At 47.4% G+C, this 17,719-nt stretch overlaps 1 protein-coding gene across 3 annotated transcripts in view; it reads right to left on the bottom strand.

Annotated features, from left to right (window-relative positions):
- Nucleotides 1–1,368: 1,368 nt before the first annotated feature.
- The window catches only part of FUBP3 (far upstream element binding protein 3), a 39,148-nt gene continuing 22,797 nt past the window's right edge, over nucleotides 1,369–17,719 (bottom strand). For 2 of the 3 annotated variants that reach the window (XM_063409118.1, XM_063409119.1), the window contains exons 10-19: nucleotides 16,830–16,934; nucleotides 16,347–16,449; nucleotides 15,607–15,707; nucleotides 14,242–14,383; nucleotides 9,589–9,749; nucleotides 8,837–8,910; nucleotides 8,255–8,331; nucleotides 4,568–4,639; nucleotides 3,749–3,876; nucleotides 1,369–2,735 (exon numbers count right to left, since the gene is read on the bottom strand). In XM_063409118.1, the coding sequence (XP_063265188.1) occupies nucleotides 2,727–2,735; nucleotides 3,749–3,876; nucleotides 4,568–4,639; nucleotides 8,255–8,331; nucleotides 8,837–8,910; nucleotides 9,589–9,749; nucleotides 14,242–14,383; nucleotides 15,607–15,707; nucleotides 16,347–16,449; nucleotides 16,830–16,934 (972 nt within the window). In that variant the 3' untranslated portion in view covers nucleotides 1,369–2,726. The remainder of the gene's footprint in view (nucleotides 2,736–3,748; nucleotides 3,877–4,567; nucleotides 4,640–8,254; nucleotides 8,332–8,836; nucleotides 8,911–9,588; nucleotides 9,750–14,241; nucleotides 14,384–15,606; nucleotides 15,708–16,346; nucleotides 16,450–16,829; nucleotides 16,935–17,719) is intronic. The other variant, XM_063409120.1, reaches the window with a different exon arrangement.

Below are 17,719 nucleotides of genomic sequence, written 5' to 3'. Positions count from 1 at the left end.
CCCTGGATGAACAGACACCAGCAAAGCAGCAGGGCTGGAGGAACCCAGAGGCCACCAGCTCCTCACGAAGTGCTGAGGCATCTCTGCCTCAAACCCTGCCCCTCTCCAGCCCATCATGGACTCACAGCAGTTCAGCGTCTGTGGCCGCCCTGCCCAGAGCAGGCAGCAATAATGGAAAACAAATTGGTGAACTTGGGAACGTTTCAAGCACTCCATCCTTCCAGGACACCAGACTGCTGATGAAACCCCAGCTTTGCAGGCACCATCTTAATGACAGGCCAAATTTCAAAGGCTTGCAAACTATTTCTTGTGCTGCTGCCCCACCCCCTCAATAAAAGGTTGCATCAGAAAGAGATATTTCCATAATTTATAGTACGGGCATTTCACTGGGGAGACTCACTCATCTGTACTTACAGATACATTTAAGAAAATGCATCCTCCCACAATCCTGCGCCATTTACGACTATTGGCACAATCTGTAATCCTCAGTCTTCAATTAAGGGACACCTTAGGGTTCATTATCACACAATTGCTCCCTGTGAACCATGCCAAATGCTGTTTTGGCACAGAGCTTGGAAGATGAATTAGAAGGAAGTCTTCTCGGTAATGCCCGCTCCCAATTCCCATCAGCAGCCTTTATGCCCTCCTCTAGCCATTTTTTCCCCCCTCTCCCCTCTTTCCAAGTGGCTTTTACTATCCCATCTTTCACTGTCTCTCTTGATTCTCTGGAGGTATATTTAGAGATGCTACATCTCCTTTTCTTCCGGCTCTCAACGTGCCTCCCGCTCCCGGCTCTGCAGATGGGATCTTCTTTCCTCCCTTCCCCCGTCGTAAACCCCCACGGCTGCCTGGGAGCAGGGGATGGAGCTGCCCTGGCTTGGAGGAGCTCAAAACTCACATTTTACAAGAGAGGGATCTCTGAAGGGGCCACAGCTATTGCCAAACTTGGCCTGGGCACAACTAAAGGTTGATGCCTTTAACACATCTGAGAATGGCTGGAGCCACATCCCTCCCATCCCGTGCTGCTCCAGCAATCCCCCTGCAGGGATGGATCGTGCACGGATTCAGCCACGGAGCTGGGGAAGAGCAACAAGTTCAGAGCATCAAACCCAGGGGCTGCCAACTCCTCAGCAGGGAAACCTTCCCAGGGCTGCAGGGGAAACCTCCCGGTGCTCCCACAGCCCCTCCTGGGATCCCTCTGGCCCAAACAGCGACAACCACAGAGACTTCCCGGGGCATCCTCGGTGTCACAGCACCAGGAGGATGCGACAGGGACAGAGAATTTCTCCCCAATTAACGCTGGGGCTGCCCTCAGTGACCACCCCAAACTCCCCGGGATGAGAACAACGGAGTCCAAGAGACGGGAAATACTTTGCCCACAAGACACCTTGTGGAAATTTTATTATATAGAGTGTAAAATGCAACTGTCAGTCAAATAAAAAGAACACTTTTTGTTTTTAACACCATGCTCGACATTATCCAATTGCGGTTCTTTATAGTTAGACATTTCAAGCATAAGGAAAAATAAGGAAAGAACCCAAGAACAGTAAATTCAGTACATTTAAAAACGGAATGTCCCGCAGGGCAATTAAAAATGCAAGAAAAAATAGCTTCAATTCCGTTTTTCCTTTAAAAATACACTGTTATCTGTACAAGAAACACTACAGTAAACATCAGAAATCATATTATCCCTTTTATTAAATCAAAATTATTTAGCGCATACTGTGGTTAATACTAAATTCATTTATTTCTCTAGGTAATTTGACAAATATTAGATAAGAAAATATTTAAAAGAAACGAAAAAGCAGAAAACACCTTGGAATTAAAAAATAGTTACTACCTTTTATACGGTTTTATGTTCCACAGTGTTTGTTAAAGGTACTAATAGCAGATTCATTTTAATATTAAAAATAACAGTATTTATATTTCTGAGAGCATAGAAGAAGTTTTTTTTCTTTTCTTTTTTTTTGTCTTTTCTTTTTTTTAACAAGCTTGGAGGTCTTAGATACATAAATGCAACTAGCAATGGAGACATGAAAACATGTATTGCTAAAAAAATTAACACATTTTTATATTACCCCTTTAGACTCTAGAAATTATACAAACACTACAAAATGCCCCCCCGAACTTGCAAACAGTAACTGTTTCAAATACAGAAATCATATCATTAATTACAATACATATCATAGTTCAGTTTTTAAAAAATGCAATAAAATCAAAGACAGCCAAGGTACAAGAAATTAGAAGTAAAACATTTAATGAATTTACATATTTAAGAATATTTAAATACTGTTTAAATTTTTTTTTTCTTTTTAAGATTTGTTACATACCACCTAAGACTTCCAAGCCACTCTTTCTGTTCCAACAGAAAAGATCGAAAATTAAAAGGAAAAAAAAAACCACACAAAAAAACCCACATGTTGAAATGTCACAGCTCTGGGGTGCGTTTTGGTGCCTGCAAATTCTCTGGCTTCTCTCCAAAAAGAATCCCGGAGATTTTTTTTTTAATATAAATTTGGAAACAAAATTACCAGCATGTCCATACGTTTAGTACATTACTAATTGTTCCTGATTCTTAGAAAAGTTCAGTATAGATTATCCTACAGCTAGTGTTTCACAAACAGAAAAGTCTTCATCAAAATGTTGCAAATCTAGAAACCTCTGTTACAAAAAGGTTTTCTTCCACAATGATTCCAAGGAAAAAAAATTGCCACGAGGACCTTGTTCTACTGCTCCTGGAAAGAAAAGAGAGAGGGGAGAAAAGGAAAAGTTACAGAGCAGCAGCGAATTATCAAAGCAGCCGAGCCCTCCTCCCCCGACACTGTCCCTGCTGCAGCTGAGCGGGAAACAGCTCAAAGGATGCTCGGAGCTGCCAGCGGAGCCCTCTGCCCGGCTGCTGTCCCAGAGCTCTCCTGCCCCTCACCGAACAAGATCTCTCTTTCTAGCAGGGCAGACTCGGGGAGGAATGAAGAGAAGCCCTTTGATCACCGCGTCCAGGTCACACTTGGCCAGCGCCCGCGGCGAGCGCCGGCACCGGCTCCGGCACCGGCTCCACCTCGCCAGGGAGAGCAGGGGAGAGCAGCTGCTGGGGGCTGGCATCCACTCTGCTCCCGGGAGCCACAGCTAAATGTGGAGCCCTGGGGACAAGTGGCACACCCAAGCAAGGTGCCCCTGTGCTTTGCACAAACTTTTTGCTGCTTTGTTTGCTCCGTGAAGCCGGTGCTTGGGAAAGCACAGTGTGATCAGGATAAATCTCACACAACTCTCTGGTACGCTGAGTGACAGCTGAGGGGAGATTTTACTCAAAAGCAGGTTAATACAAATTATTTTTCAATGCTTTTGGTCTCTTTCAGGACAGGGAGATGGTGATCACACAGTTCCTGTACCAGCATAAGAGAAGGCAGTACCTGCACTCAGTCCTGGGATGTGTCAGTGCTGTGCTGCCTCATCAGCCTGGATTCATCATCCTTTTACTTTAATTCCCCAAAGTCAAACAACTTTGACTATAAGGAAAGGCTCCCAGGAGAAACAAATAACCTCCCAGTCCTCTCCCAAAAAACCCCTCATGCACCCTGTACAGGAAAATAAGACTCTGATGTTGAGATAACGCATTTGTGGCTTCCTCAGCCACAAAACATCTCTGTACCACCATGTGAACCTGAGGGACAGTCCCTACACTAGGGCAAGGCCAATATACCCAATTGCCCAAGAGAAGGAGCAGAGGGGTTTGGGGAAGGTGAATACAGACCTGGCTGTGGGCCTGAGCCTGCCCTAGTGTCTGCCCGTAGTAGGCAGCCTGCTGTCGGTAATACTCTGCCCAAGCCATCGTGTAGTCCGGCTGGGAACTTGCCTGAGAAGCAGCACTGGCAGCATGACCTGGAGGGAAAGAAGAAAAAAGGGAGAGATAAGCAATTCCAGAAGTCCAAGCCCAGGTTTAGGATCTCCTTTTGTCAAGCTTAAAGAAGAGCCAGCCCCCTTCCAGCTGCTGCAGACACCTGACAGAGCGACGCCGGCTCCGCTGCGGGGACGGCAGGACGGGCTCCAAGCTGGGCTGTGAGGGACAAGGCAAGAGCAGGCAGAAAGCAGCCAGAGCGTTCCTGCAGCTGCAGGACAGCCTGACAGCCTGCACACCCCTCATCCTCAGAGGCGCAAAGCCTGCAGCAGCTCCATGTCAAAGCAATCCAGAGGTCGGGATCATGCACTCCGTAACGCGGTGGAGAGAGCCAGGCCTGTGACTTTCCACGAGCTCTCCTACCCTCTCACAACCCAGCCCAGCTCTCTGGAATTTGCCAGCATCAGCTCCTGCGTGCTCTGTTTCTCCAGGCAGGCTGGCTGCAAGCGTGGGCACGAGGGGACCGGGGCTTGGTGGGAGCAGCTCTCCCAGGACAGCACAACCGAGAGCTTTCCGTGGCAGCACTACATGCACCATCACCAACAGGACAGCACCAAAGGGCAGCTGGAAAGGACGGGAAGCTAAAAATGGCAGGGATGAAGACACAAGTCATTGGATTAGAGTTAACTCCTTGTAACAAGAGCTGATTCATCTCCATGAGCCTGCTTCACTCACTCTGTTTTTTGAAATACTCCTCCCATGCCTTGCTGTAATCGGGATGGCTGTTCTGCTGCTGGCTCTGTTGGCCTGTGCAAAGATGACAACAAGGGGCAGGTCAGTATGGAACAGGTGATGGTTTCCAGCCAGTGACATCCACCTCTCCACTAGACAGGCCCTGGGTCTACCCCAGTTGCCCAGGCTTGACACTTCAGCTTCTATTGGGCACCTTCAGCTCAGGGGAAGCTGAGGAAAGGCTTGAGTTCCTGATCTCACCTCATCTGCTGAAGGGCATGAAGCCAATGTCACCCTGCTGGGACCTGCTCAAGCCAAAGCACATGGAGCTGCCCAGTCTGCTTGCACTCAGTGCAGGTGAGCTGAGACACCTGACACGGCTGAGACCTGTCACTTCCACAGGGCTGCAAAGGGAATGGCTGTGTTTTGAGTCACCTCACTTTTCTCAGGGGCTGCATCCTTCACTCCTGCTCTTCTCAGTGGAGCAGAGCTGAGGGATCCCTGTGGCAATGCCTCTCCATACACCCTGCACACACACGAGCCTCCAGCACAGGACCTGCACAGCTCTGGGGCAGCCACTCAGCTCCTCAAGGGGCCACGAGCCCTGCCCAGGGCACAGCCAGCTCCACTGCCCACAGGGCACAGCCCAGGCCTCACTGAAGAGGCAGCCACGACATCCCTAACAGCCTCAGCTGGCTCCTGGTGTCAGCTCCAGGCTCCTACACTGCTCCTACACTGCTTCAAGGGAAGCGATTCCAGCGTCTCCTCACAGATCCCAAACCTTGGGCTCCACCCAGCACAGACTCCCCATCTTTGAAGCACTAAGACACCTCCAACCCAGCACATCTGAGTGTTACAGCAGGGGGAGCCCGGCCGGGCGGCACAGAGGAAGGATACCTGCCCTTCCCACGCTTCCCTGGATCCCAGGGTGAGCACAGAGCCCTCGGTGATACACGGGACAAACAAGCAGCAAACAGCACCTGGGAGCTGCAGGGAGGCACAGCAGGGGTGGGGACAAGGAGAGCAGGGACAGAGGACACGCATGGAGCACTTCCCATCCCATCCCAGCTCCGGGCACAGCCCAGCCCCGACGCCGGCCCAAGGGGGGCTTTGAAGTGGGGGGAAGGGGGAAAATAATACACTGCAAGTGTGAAGTGGGTGGAGGGAACAGGGCAGCAGTGTCCTGTCCAGGGGCATAAAAGCGGGTTAAAAGACTTGACCAACGCTACAAGTCAGGACCTTTTCTGGCAGAGGTCAAGGCTGCCTCAACTGTCCACCTGCTAATGCCAACAAAGGACCTCCTTCAATGCCTTTTCTTCTCGGAGAATTACAGTCCACAGCAGGCTGAAAGGACACGCAGCTAAATGCATTTCACAGCAAAATGTTTCCCCAGCCAGTTAATTTATTTAAGATGGGGGAAGTAATTAAAATCTAAATACATGTGTAGGGGGTGGGGGTCTGCCCCTCCTCCCACAAGGAGGGCACTCGAGGCTGTCCCCAGGACGCTGGCGCTGTGACAGGGCTGACAGAGCTGTGACACACAGGCTGCAGCACTCGGGAAAGGGACCCTGCACGAGGCTGTTTTCAAATTTAAAAGTGCAAAAGCAGGTATTTACCTATTTTTTACACCTCTCCTTCTATGCCTTGGTGAGCTCCAGCTGGGCATCAATGCAGCAGAGGAGAGTAGAGGAGGTTCTTAAAGCATTATGTGTGTCTCCTCTTCCCTCTCCCACTGCCTTCAGTGTGCCTGGCTACAAACAGGAACAGGGAACATCCTAAGCACACACGGAACTAGGGAGCCAACACTTCCCATCAGACTCAACAGCAGAAATAAAACATCTGCCTCCAAAAGACAGCAGTGTGGGACTAAACCCACATGGGGAAGGACAATGGCAAGGCAGGAAGCTCCAGGGGTTTTGGGAGCCACCTGAAATCTGACAGTGTAAAACTGTCATCACTGGAGCATGAGCTGCATTATTGGTCATCAGGGGGCTCAAGGGGGCTGTGCTTCCTACACCAGGCTCCAAAGCCAGGAGGGGTGAGCCTGAGACACGGTTATCTGCTGCAGGAAGGGAAATTCTATCCCCAGGGACTGGTGGGCAGCATGAGGGGATGTTTCAGGAAGCTGAGGAAGAAGTTAAGTTACCAAGTTGAGTTTCTAAAGGCATCTTACAAGGCAAAGAGCAATGCAGTTTTGTAAGCATTTATTCCAAGGCTCTATGGAAAGATAAAAGTTAATTTTTTTTTTTTTTGTGGAGCTTTCCCTGCTGCACTGATTGCTCTGCTTCCCAAAGCTCAGGGAAGTTCAGAGCCCTTGGGGGTGCAAAGCAAAGGAAGAACAATTCTTCCCTTAAAACAAGTTAATGAGAAAATACTCCTCTTCAGTACCACACTATTTCACTTCTGTACAGAAGAAAAGTCCATTGAAGCCCACTACTGCATTTTAATGTGCTGAAACCAGAACAACTGCTGACCTTCTCCAAGGTCCTAGAACTCAAAGGTAAAATCATAATTTCTAGACTGTATAAGGCAGGACTCATACAGAGTTTAACACACACTTCCCATGCAGGGTTGCCATGTGCCACCACAGCACACATTTTAGAAGTGCACCAAGTTAACAAAGCAGCACTGAGATTTCCAAATTTCACATATTCATAATTTCATAAACACTCAGAGGTGATCAGTATTACAGGGAATCACAAGTGCAATTGCAGCATTATCCCTCCAATGATTCCTCTACCTCAAGCACCTCAAAGGTGGGAATTTATATCAAAGTTCATAATCTACTTCATTGCTAAAGCAGCCTTAGCACTGAAAAGCATCTGCCATTAAAACCCTTTAAAATTACCTCACACACACACACATTTTGGTGCTTAGCTTTAGTTTAATAAGTCCAGACCATTTAAAAGCTTGTATTTCTTTAAAAATTGTGACTGCAAGGGTCCTTTGGACATTACCACCACCACATGAGCTTTGAAATTACCAAGCAGACATGAATCTGTTCTGTTCAGGGCAAATCATTCCTCTGGATGTTGGGAGACACAGGATGATGCAGCTTCAGCATCACCACCACCATTTACTACTTGAATTATTCTGAAAAGGTGACTCCCCATCCCAAACTGCTCAGTGTTGACTCAACAGGCTTTCAGGAAAAAATGACCAGTACAGGAACTCTGCCTAACCTTCCTTCCATTTCCTGCATCCCTCTCCCTGGTCATTCCATCAGTCTGGAATTTGAACAGTGAGAGAAGCTCATAAGGAACAATTAAATAAGAAAATAAACAAGAAATTATAAGGTCAAGAACAAAGAGATAGGAGGGCTCAGCACCAACAGTGTGCTGTTAGGAGGAATTGTGGTTGGCAAGTGCTTGCCTGGAGAATCCTGGGAGAGGCAGAGGCAGGAATGTTTTATTACAGAGGAACAGACAGCAAGGACCAAGTTTCTACCCAAAGAGCAGAAAGAGGCAATAAGCAGTGAATTACACAAAAAGCAGAGGCTTTCCACAGCCTTCAGCTTGTTCTGAGCTCAACCACCACCATGTGCCTCCACACACCTCCTCTGCTCAGGAAATCACTCTGCTCTTTTCACACACGGGGTCTCATGGGTGAACCTGCCTTTTGCAGGCACAAAGCAGAGACTGCAGAGGGAACAAACACCAACCCTTCTCCAGCCCAGCTCTTGGCACTTACTTGGGACTTGCTGTCCAGGCTGCTGCCACGTCTGGTAGGTACTGCCCCAGCCCTGTGTCATGAACGCCTGAGGACCACTGCAGAGGACAAAAAGCCATGCTCAAGTAGACAATAAAATACTTACCAGGCCACAGACATGAAACTGCCCAGAGAAGAGAAGCTGTCACATTGTCAGCAGCTGCTGGACAAACAGGTCAACATGGGAGCAAAAGGAAAGCTGTGCAGGTGTGAACTGCTGTGCCCTGCCTTGGTGTCAGTGTGTTCATGAAGCCATGGTGAAGATACATCACACTGAACAGCACTCCTTGTGCTCTATGCAGTTCAGGCTCCTTCCCATGCTCTCACTGCACTAGAAACAGGAATTTTGGAGATGCCAATACCTACCTGCTGTGTCATTTAATAGATGAAATCTTTCCTGTAGTCAAGCTTAAAGGATTGAGCTCACTTGCTGTTGCTTCTGAATGCTCAGCCTTTAAAAGGCTCCACTCATATCCCATCCCTTCAGGGCCCTCCACCCTTCTCCCAGCCCTTGCTAGCTCCCAGCCATTCCCCCCAGCCCATGGGTGAGGAGATGCAGCTTACTTTTGATGAGGTGTAGCAGGTGCTTGGCTGAACGGACTTTGACCAAATCCTCCAGGTCCACCCATGCTGGTACCCTGTCACAGAATCCACAAACATTTAATGCCAGCTCCAACAACAGGGTGGAGGCAGCTACTATGAGTAGTAAGAAAGGAGAGAAGACAGCCTGGGACACGTGGATCCTAAGGTTGGTGTCAAACCTTCTCCTCTGAGCAATTCAGCATGAAGGCAGCTTTTCAGCTGTGCCATGCTCCAGTTCAGCATTTTCCATACTTTTTTATCAAAGTCTCCCCATTCAGTAGTACTGCAGCCTGACTTTATTAAGCTTCAATACCACAGCACTGCATTAAGTGTAATATAAGTCATCCTGAACTTACTGAGCAAAGAGTTGAGTTTCACTTTCAGGACGATGCTGCCAGGACTGTGTCATTCTCACACAGTGACACTATTGTCTTCCTTTCAAAAATCTCCTTTGACAGCCTTTTCATACCTTATTATTGCTGTTCTTCCCTCTCATATAGCTGTGTACACTACCCAGGATTATGTCAACAGTCAAATCCTTCTGGGACCACAGCAAAAACCAAATGGATGCTGGAGGGCCATGAAGTTCAAGCCAGCTGCTAAGAGGCAAATGGTTCTGAAGCTGAATAAGGCAAGCACGTGCATTCCCTGCCATCCTGTGAGTCCAGGCCCACCCAAGAGTGACAACAGCACGTCTGAAAGGGACAGAGCAAGAGAGCAGAGATGGAACTTACACCAACTTTCTCATCTATGAGATGTCTAGCGATCTCGATTTGCTGGGGGACCCCTCTGATTGTGAATATTCTTACGCCGGGGTCTGTGTTTGGGGGAGGGTTTCTCTGCAGCTCCACGTGTGCTCCTGACTGCTGGTTTATGCTCTTGATGTTCTCACCACCTGAGGAGAAGAAAGGCAATAAGGAGAGATATTCAGCATCTCTCTCCATAAAATCAAATCAAAGTCAGGTGCTGGGAATGGATTACAGGTTCAGGCACCTTCTGTGTGCCTTGGGAGAGGTGAGCTGGGGATGGCAACAGCAAAGGGAACTGCAGTGCCTGAGCTCATGCTGCTCCTTTGATCTACCCCACAAACATAACCTGAAACCTTGAGCTACTGTAACAGTTTTTGGGGTAATGGATGATGCTGCTTAAAGAACACACAAGCCCTGCTAAGTACTCATTGCCAGGCTCCCAACAAGATGCAGCATGACTGGGATACACTTTGACAAAACAGATGCAAAAACTGTACTAAATTCCATTGTTTTTGCACAGCTGTTCAAATCCTCTTGGAAATGAAGGTCACCTGCAATCCAAACATGCTGGTTTTCCTTCTTTTTTTCCATCACTAAGGCAAAAAGCCACCAGCCACATAACAAAGCTTAAGCCTTCTCCCAAACACGAGCTGTTTGATAGGTTATTGCCTTAAAGCAGGCTCTGCTTATTCACCCTGCAGCCACACATCCCTCCACAGCCACGGCAGCACACGATTCCAGGCTGTCTCCTGCTATTTCAGAGTTAGCTGTGCATGCAGTGAACATGTCTGGCTCGTTTGCCATCTGGATGCACAAGAGCACAGGAGTGCTTCCAGCAGGATGCAGCAGGGCCAGTCAAAGTGGATCTGATTTCCTCAAGACCTGCTAGGTCCTGGTCTCTTCATGAAATTTGCTTAACAAAAGCCTCAGCCAATGTTACAATGGTTCAATTCTTCTTTTGGAAGCTAACACAACTTACAGACCAGCTCCACTCAACTGGAGAAATTAAAGGGTGTGGGGAAGGAAGGAATTTTACAACTTTTAAATCACAAACCAAAAAATCACCAGCTCAAAGGACAGATAGCAAGCAGGACAGAGAGCAAAGGAAACTAACCAGAGATTTTTGTTTGGTTTTCATTAAAAAGAATTTCCAAAAATAAACGCCTCAATTTTGCTCACATTTCCATCTCTATACATCCAGCACAACTTCAAAACAAACTGTGGATGTTGCAGACACTTGTTCATTTCATTGTAATGGACTCGTGACCTTTTTAACATTTTAAAGCCTTCTTGGGGAAGGGAGGAGGAAAAGTTGCCAAAGGGCAATTAACTCTTTCTAAATGAATTTTTGAAGATGCATTTAACAAAAGATAATCATGTCACATCCCTGGGCAGACAACAGGGATTGTACTGTGCAGCCAAAAGCCAACCCACTTATTTTCAGTCAAGCATGGGAAAGGAGTAAGATGAAGTTTCAAAACCAAGAAGGTTTTTTTTTTCTTGTGTCATGCTTTTGTCTGATGCAGATTTGTTTGAAGCTCTGGTTTTTACATATCGAGGTGAGATCTGAATCAAGAGCCATTTCATCTGCTTAGTGAAAACAGAGGAGCCTTTCAGGCAACACAATTTGAAGGAGTGGCACAACTTCTTTACTGGGTGACAGAGGCACAACCAGAGGTTGCTGCTTGCACTGCAGACTAGTTTCTCCTTCCAAAAGGGGATTAAAAATCGAAGCATTCTCAAACTGGAAGCAAGGAGAATACAGATTTCAAATCATTGCCCCATTTAGCATTCAGCACCAAGCCTGTGGGTTGTTGGGCCTGTTTCTACAGCAGCTCCCTCCTACACCGCGCAGCAGAATTAAGTTAGCTGCCTCTCCAGGTTTGGTGGGAGACTGCAAGCTCCTACCCCCACACCAGGAGGACTCTGTGCCCTTGTCCTCTTCACCCTGCAGCCTGGTAGATGTCAAAGTGCTCCCTCCCACCCAAGCTACCCCAGGCAGGCTCGGGAGCAGCCGTGACGCAGCGGAAGGAGCCGTGCTCCCCACGGCGCGCCGCCCCGCTCGGCACATGGTGCCTGTCTATAGAGCATTCATCCCTCTCCATTCTTCCACCTGATGGGGGGCAGGAGCGATCCAGGAGCGGCCTCCCGGCTGGACGTGAAATCCTAAAGCAATTAATCAAACCTGCTCAAAGGCCGAGCTGACAAGAGCCGGGCCGGCCACGGTATCTGTCAGGATTGCTGTATTTATCATGGAAATCCAGCGGGGCCCAGGGAGGCGGCGGCTGTTTCCAAGCGCCACCAAACACAGACAGACTGTGACAAGTGTATGGTGCTCGCCTCCACCCTTCCTCAGGGCCTTTGGGAAAGAAAAGCTGCACCTACCCAGCCTCTGGAGGAAAAAGCCACGTGCAGGATCTGCAGGGAGCCCTGCCAGCTCCTAAAGGCTCACGCTCCCAAGCTGAGATGTGCACAAGAAAAGGGCATCAAATTTTCTGTCATGCCTGGTGCAGAAATTGAGCTGAGAAATTTCCCAGCCTCCCTCTTTTTCCTGCTTCTCCAGAGGTCACATGGAGCTGGGAGCACAGGAGCAGGCAGCAGGTCAGATCACACATACCACCCCTGGGTGCCCAGGGCACTTGCCCTTTGCTTGGGTGCTGATCTTGAGACCAAGCTGATGGCCCAGAGAAGGCCAACAGCCCCATCATGTATCACAGCGAGGAGAAACACCCAACAGCTGGAAACTGCTCAGAAACTGTCAGGGAGCACACAGGTTTTGTAATTGGTCACTGTTAAGAAAAGCCCACTACGATCCCCTCTGCCCTGCACTGCTGTCTTGCATCGTGTGCAGAGTGCAGCACATCCATGCTGGTCCTGACCCCAAAAGGCAACGCTACAGCCATCACTCACTTGACAAAAGTGAAGGCTTCAACAGCCTAAGAGCACAGGCACCCCGAGAACACCGATTACAAGGTGGTATTACAATGCTACCAGCACTCAAATCACCATACAACTAGTAATTAGTCACTCCAGAAAGCTTCTGATCTGGCCAAGTAAGAATCCCTATTTTGCTGTTGTGGAAACAAAGGTAAAAAGCCACCCTTCACCCCCCAGTGAGGCTGTGCCAGGCCCTGCACTTGAATGCTGGGACATTCACTCCACTACCTGCATTTATCTTTTCAGCACACAGTGGTCTCTGTAGTCACAAATGCTCCACTTCAGTGCACTGCTGAACAACAAGTGACCTTTTCTGATCCTTTATTAAAGATGACTAATGGATACAGCAATAAAGTTTCATTATAATTTGATTTTTCCATACATACAAGTCTCACTCGTGGGCTTAAAATTTACTTTGCTTGATCTTTTGGGCAACTGGACTGTTCAGTGAGGACAAGCATAATCACTGCAATTTCTGTGTAATGGGGAAAGCAGGTGGTTTTTCATACTAAAAAAAAAGTTTTCAGGTTTGTGAACAGGCTTGTGGCAGAAAACAACATCTGAGAATAATTGGAGGTACAGGGCTGACCTGCCCATGTCCCTGGTCATCCAACAGGGCAGGAGCTCAGGGTGCTGTGGGGACAGGCCCATGGCAGGGAACAGCAGGGATGTGCAGGAGGGAGAGAGGCCACAAGTCTCACCACAAGCTCCCTCCTGCCAGGAACATTCAAACCCACTGAAACTTGGCCCAATGCCCTCAAGCCTCTGCCTCCTTTTCTGCTGTAGCTTATCTATTCCTCTTCTATTCTCTGCTGAGGCTAAAAGCCAGCTGTGATTACTTAAATACTAGTTCAGGCATATGCCATTCTTTCTGAAATAAGCAGATAGCAAAATGAAACACTGCTTGGATAGGTCAGTGCATTAGCTCAGACACATCGCAGCAGCTCAGAGATAGAGAGTTTGTCTGCTCCTGGCTCTGCCCTAAGTCCTGCCCCTGCCCCACGTGCAGCTCCTGCTCTGTGACAAACTGAGCCTGCTGCTGATGCTCAGTTTCATAACCACCACAGGGTTGTTCTGGTAGAGAGGATGACTCCTCATCCATCTCCTTAGCATGGAGAGATCCAAGCAGCCTCCATGGCAGTGAACACGCTCAGCCACGTGGCACAAGGTGCACCAGGCTTGTGTGCCAGGTCAGGTGCCAGCACAGAGCAGAGAAATCCTCCTACTTCACTTCATTCATCACACACTTCAGGTACGGGGCTGGAAGCAGTTATTGTTATTAGCACACTTAGAGACCTTCCATTTCCTCACACAGCACTCACAGAAATCCAGCACGATGAAATGACTGTTCTGCTTGTCCCTGATAAACTGTCCTTCAAATGAATTCTCTGTAAAAAGAATCCACAAATGAACCTGCCTTTTCTCAGCCAGCTGCTTGTTATAACAAGCTTATTTGACAGCTCTGCATTAAGAGCCTCTCTTACAGCTTGTGAACAAGGGCTTGGAGAATACAGTTATGAGTGGGAGCACCACAAAGAAAACAACCACAAGCACTTACAGCTTATTCCTGTGCTGCATTCACCAAGCACTGAACACCTACAATCACAGAAAACCCCAAAGCTTCCCTGTCAGGCAGCAAGAACACGACCATCCTGAGAGAGAAGGATTGCAAGCTGTGATATTTGGAGTCACCAAACCCACCTTTGCCTATAACAAGGCCACACTTGTCAGCTGGAACAGTGTAGGTGATTTCCTGCATGCCCCCAGGTGTTCCAACACTCCAGTCCCCACGGCCACGGCCTCTTCCTCGAGCAACAGCCATGCTTCCAAAGCCATCTCGTTCCTTTGAAGGTAAAACGTGTATCAGTGTTGTTATGCTGGCCCCAATGCACATTAAAAACAAAATAAAGCCAGGTCAGTTAAACTGCCTCATAATAAATGGCATTGAATTGAGATATTCCTGGACCTCAGTTTCACATTCAATATTTTGAAGCACTTTAGAAAAATGCCAAGTAATGTAGGTTACAGTTGCCTTCCTGATTCAGGAAGGTATTTTTATTTTAAATGCATGCCTTTACACCTGCTGAAGTAAACCTATAAATAAGCATCAACTACTTAAGGACCTTCAGTTTGTGATGGGGGGGGTCTCTAGAGCAAACAATGGATCTTGGCACTGACACACACAAAAGCTGCTTTCAAACCCTTTCAAGCATCATCCTGCTGCAATTACTCAGCAAAAATGCACGTTTTCCACACTTCCAAAGGAAGCTTTTAAGTTCAAAGACACTTAAAGGACAAACCTGTTTTGGGTAAGTGATTTTCCAAAAGCAAATGCCATGGGCAGTCAGAGGCTATCATAACAGACCTCAACATTTAAGTGAATAACTACAGCAAATTATGAAATCAAGTATTTAATCCAGGTATTTGGGCTAGAAAAGATATCAAGATGGACAAATTATGGACCTTGTTGGACAAATTATGTTCAGATTTCTGAAATGGCCTAAAGTTTTAATTCCTCATAATACAAAGGGAATATACAACGTCCTTGAGGAGACTGCTGTGGTACTTCACCCATTTTGTACTTCTTGCTCTTGTGTAATGCAGTGTGTTGGTGTGTCTCAGAGCACAGTGACACAACAGCTGAGCACTCAGCACCTTCCTGTGCCTCCACCAGACCAAAGGGCTGCAGTCTGGGGATGAGGCACCACTGGCAAGGCTCTGCTGTCTGAGCAGATCCTCCAGTCACAGCCTGGTGCTGATGGACTCCATTCCATCAGGTCACTGTTTCCAAACTTTACATAACTAAACAGGAGATAGATGTGGAACTATAATGAGGCCTTACAAGCCTGGGAATAGAAGACCTTGCCACTGCTCAGTCAGCCCACATTACAGTAAAAGAACTTCCATCATAAACAAACAAACCTCAAGTCCAGCAGCTCTGGGCAGCAGCATGTGTGGCCTACCAGGGGAAAATGGAACACTGCTGCTTCTCAGAAGATGGCCTCCATCCCTCCATCCAGCTGCCTGCATGCAGCCTACATTCCCAAAAAGCTCTTCAGAACCCACCTGTGCTGTGAGGATGAGCTCACTGATGATGTGTGCTGCATGCTGACACCGATCGGGGAGCCCCATGACCTGTGCGACTCTTTCACTGCTAATCCCATCATCTGTGGAGAGAGTGCCAAAGACTAAATTAAAAGCAGAAAACATCCACTTGCAAAAAAAGCTTCCTTCCAGCTCCACCACTGCTGGCAGCATTTTCACACCACAGAACTATCCCAGGAGCTACTGCTTCCCTCCACCTTCAGCCCCTCTTCCCTGGACTGAAAGAAGACAAAACCCAGCCCACACTGCAGAGGGAACAACACTCAAAAGAAAACACTTTCAAATGTCAAAAAGCCATGAAAGAGACTGATATAATTTTAAGAGGAAAAAGGCAGCTTTGATAGGTGATCAGACAGCCAAGGACCCAGAGAAAGTTACTCAGAATTAATCAACTCCTGATCCCCAAAGGCTTTAATGTCCTGAAGGAGAATTCTTTAACAGGAAATAAAAGGTTTTTGTTATTTTATTTATCTGTATAATTACCACTCAAGACATGACTGTTGTAACATCTAATGTTTGCAAATGAGCTGTGTATAATCTTACTCTCTGAAAACCAGGAAGTGCATGAGGAGGCAGCACATCATATTTAAATGGGTTTCAGAAAGAGAAACAATGCACCTGTAAATGAGGAAAGCCTGGCTGCTGGAACCCAAAAGTGGAACACTGGTCAGAAAGCAACGGCTCTCCATCCTCACACAAACCTGGTTTAAATTGAATCCTAACTCCAGCATCATTCTGAATCTTTTTGATCATTTCTCCATTTCTTCCTATCACAATTCCAACAGCAAACCTGGGCACAGAGACCTGATGGGAAAGGCAAAGGAGTATGAAAGTGCAGAGAACTAGACTGAATGACTCTGATTTTACAAGGAGATGCTCTTAACTTTGAGGACGGGCCATGTTAGGCAGCTCCAGGCTACAGAAAAACAAACACGTGGCCACAAATTCCTTCCCCACTAAATGAACTCTGCACTACAAGAATGCAGCTTAAAAAAAAGACAATTATAAACTGCCATCTGGGAGTCCACGAGAACTCCTCCTCTTTGCAGAGCCAGACTCAATTCTTCCGGCAAAAGAACAGAACACATTTTAAAATGAGCTTACAGGTTACAAGTGCAGTTAGATGAGTCCCCCCACTACCCATCCCACAGGGAGGTTAGCAGAGCACTGTGAAGGAAACGTACCTCTATGCTGCCTCCTCCCATTCTAGCACTGAAATCACTGCGTACGCCTCGGAAGTCTGCCTGATCTTTCTCTCGGATGATCTCCAGTACCATTTCCCTCGCTTGCTACATGGGGAAAGAAGTTACAGTTAGCTTCAAATTAATCTGCTGGCCCTCCTGGTGTTAGGGCCTCAACAGTGGGTAATGGTCAGGCTTCGGGCAGAGGGATCTCCATCTGCTGAATTAGAATTTCTTTTACCACGCTCTGTTCTTGATGGCATCTTCCATGCCTGACAAAACCTGCCAGGTGCACAAGGTGGCAGTTTCTTGGGTGCAATTGCTTCCTTCAGTCTTTCAAAAAAGCCCTTTAACTTTTAAAATAACTTTGATTTTTTTGTTTCGTTTTTAAATTAAAGGAAGTGAAGGCCCTTTCCTACTGGTAGAACTAAAACCAACACAGTAAGGTAGAAGCTGTTGGTAGCACGGCAGAGATGCTGGGCTTACTGAGCTTACTGACTCTGAGAAGTTAAGCCCAAGTCTGCAGCATCCAGCAGGACATTTTCTGACACAAATGAATATTCCTCCTACCTACTGGCAGCACTCAAGGCCATTCACAAGCCTGCATGTAGCCAGCAAGTGAAAGTGTACCCTGGACATCAACCAACAGTAGTCACCAACAAAATAAAAAAGGCTACATGTCAAACACAAGCATTTATTTCTCTCTACTACCAGTCAAGATTTTGACATCTTGGTTCCATTTCCAAGCTTGAGGACAGTGGTGAAATCTCTCTCCTTTCATTTTTTTTATATTTTTCCATGTCCTCAAGGTATTTTTAACAGAAAGAAACAACTCAAAGACATTTCGAAGATGCCAAGACAGAAATATGGGTGATGGAGGGATTTCACAGGGA

The sequence above is a fragment of the Prinia subflava genome, chromosome 12 (assembly GCF_021018805.1).
Source record: "Prinia subflava isolate CZ2003 ecotype Zambia chromosome 12, Cam_Psub_1.2, whole genome shotgun sequence".
In the NCBI taxonomy this organism is placed as follows: domain Eukaryota; kingdom Metazoa; phylum Chordata; class Aves; order Passeriformes; family Cisticolidae; genus Prinia; species Prinia subflava.
Note: the sequence above shows the minus strand (reverse complement) of the source record. Positions and strands in the feature narration are given on the sequence as shown.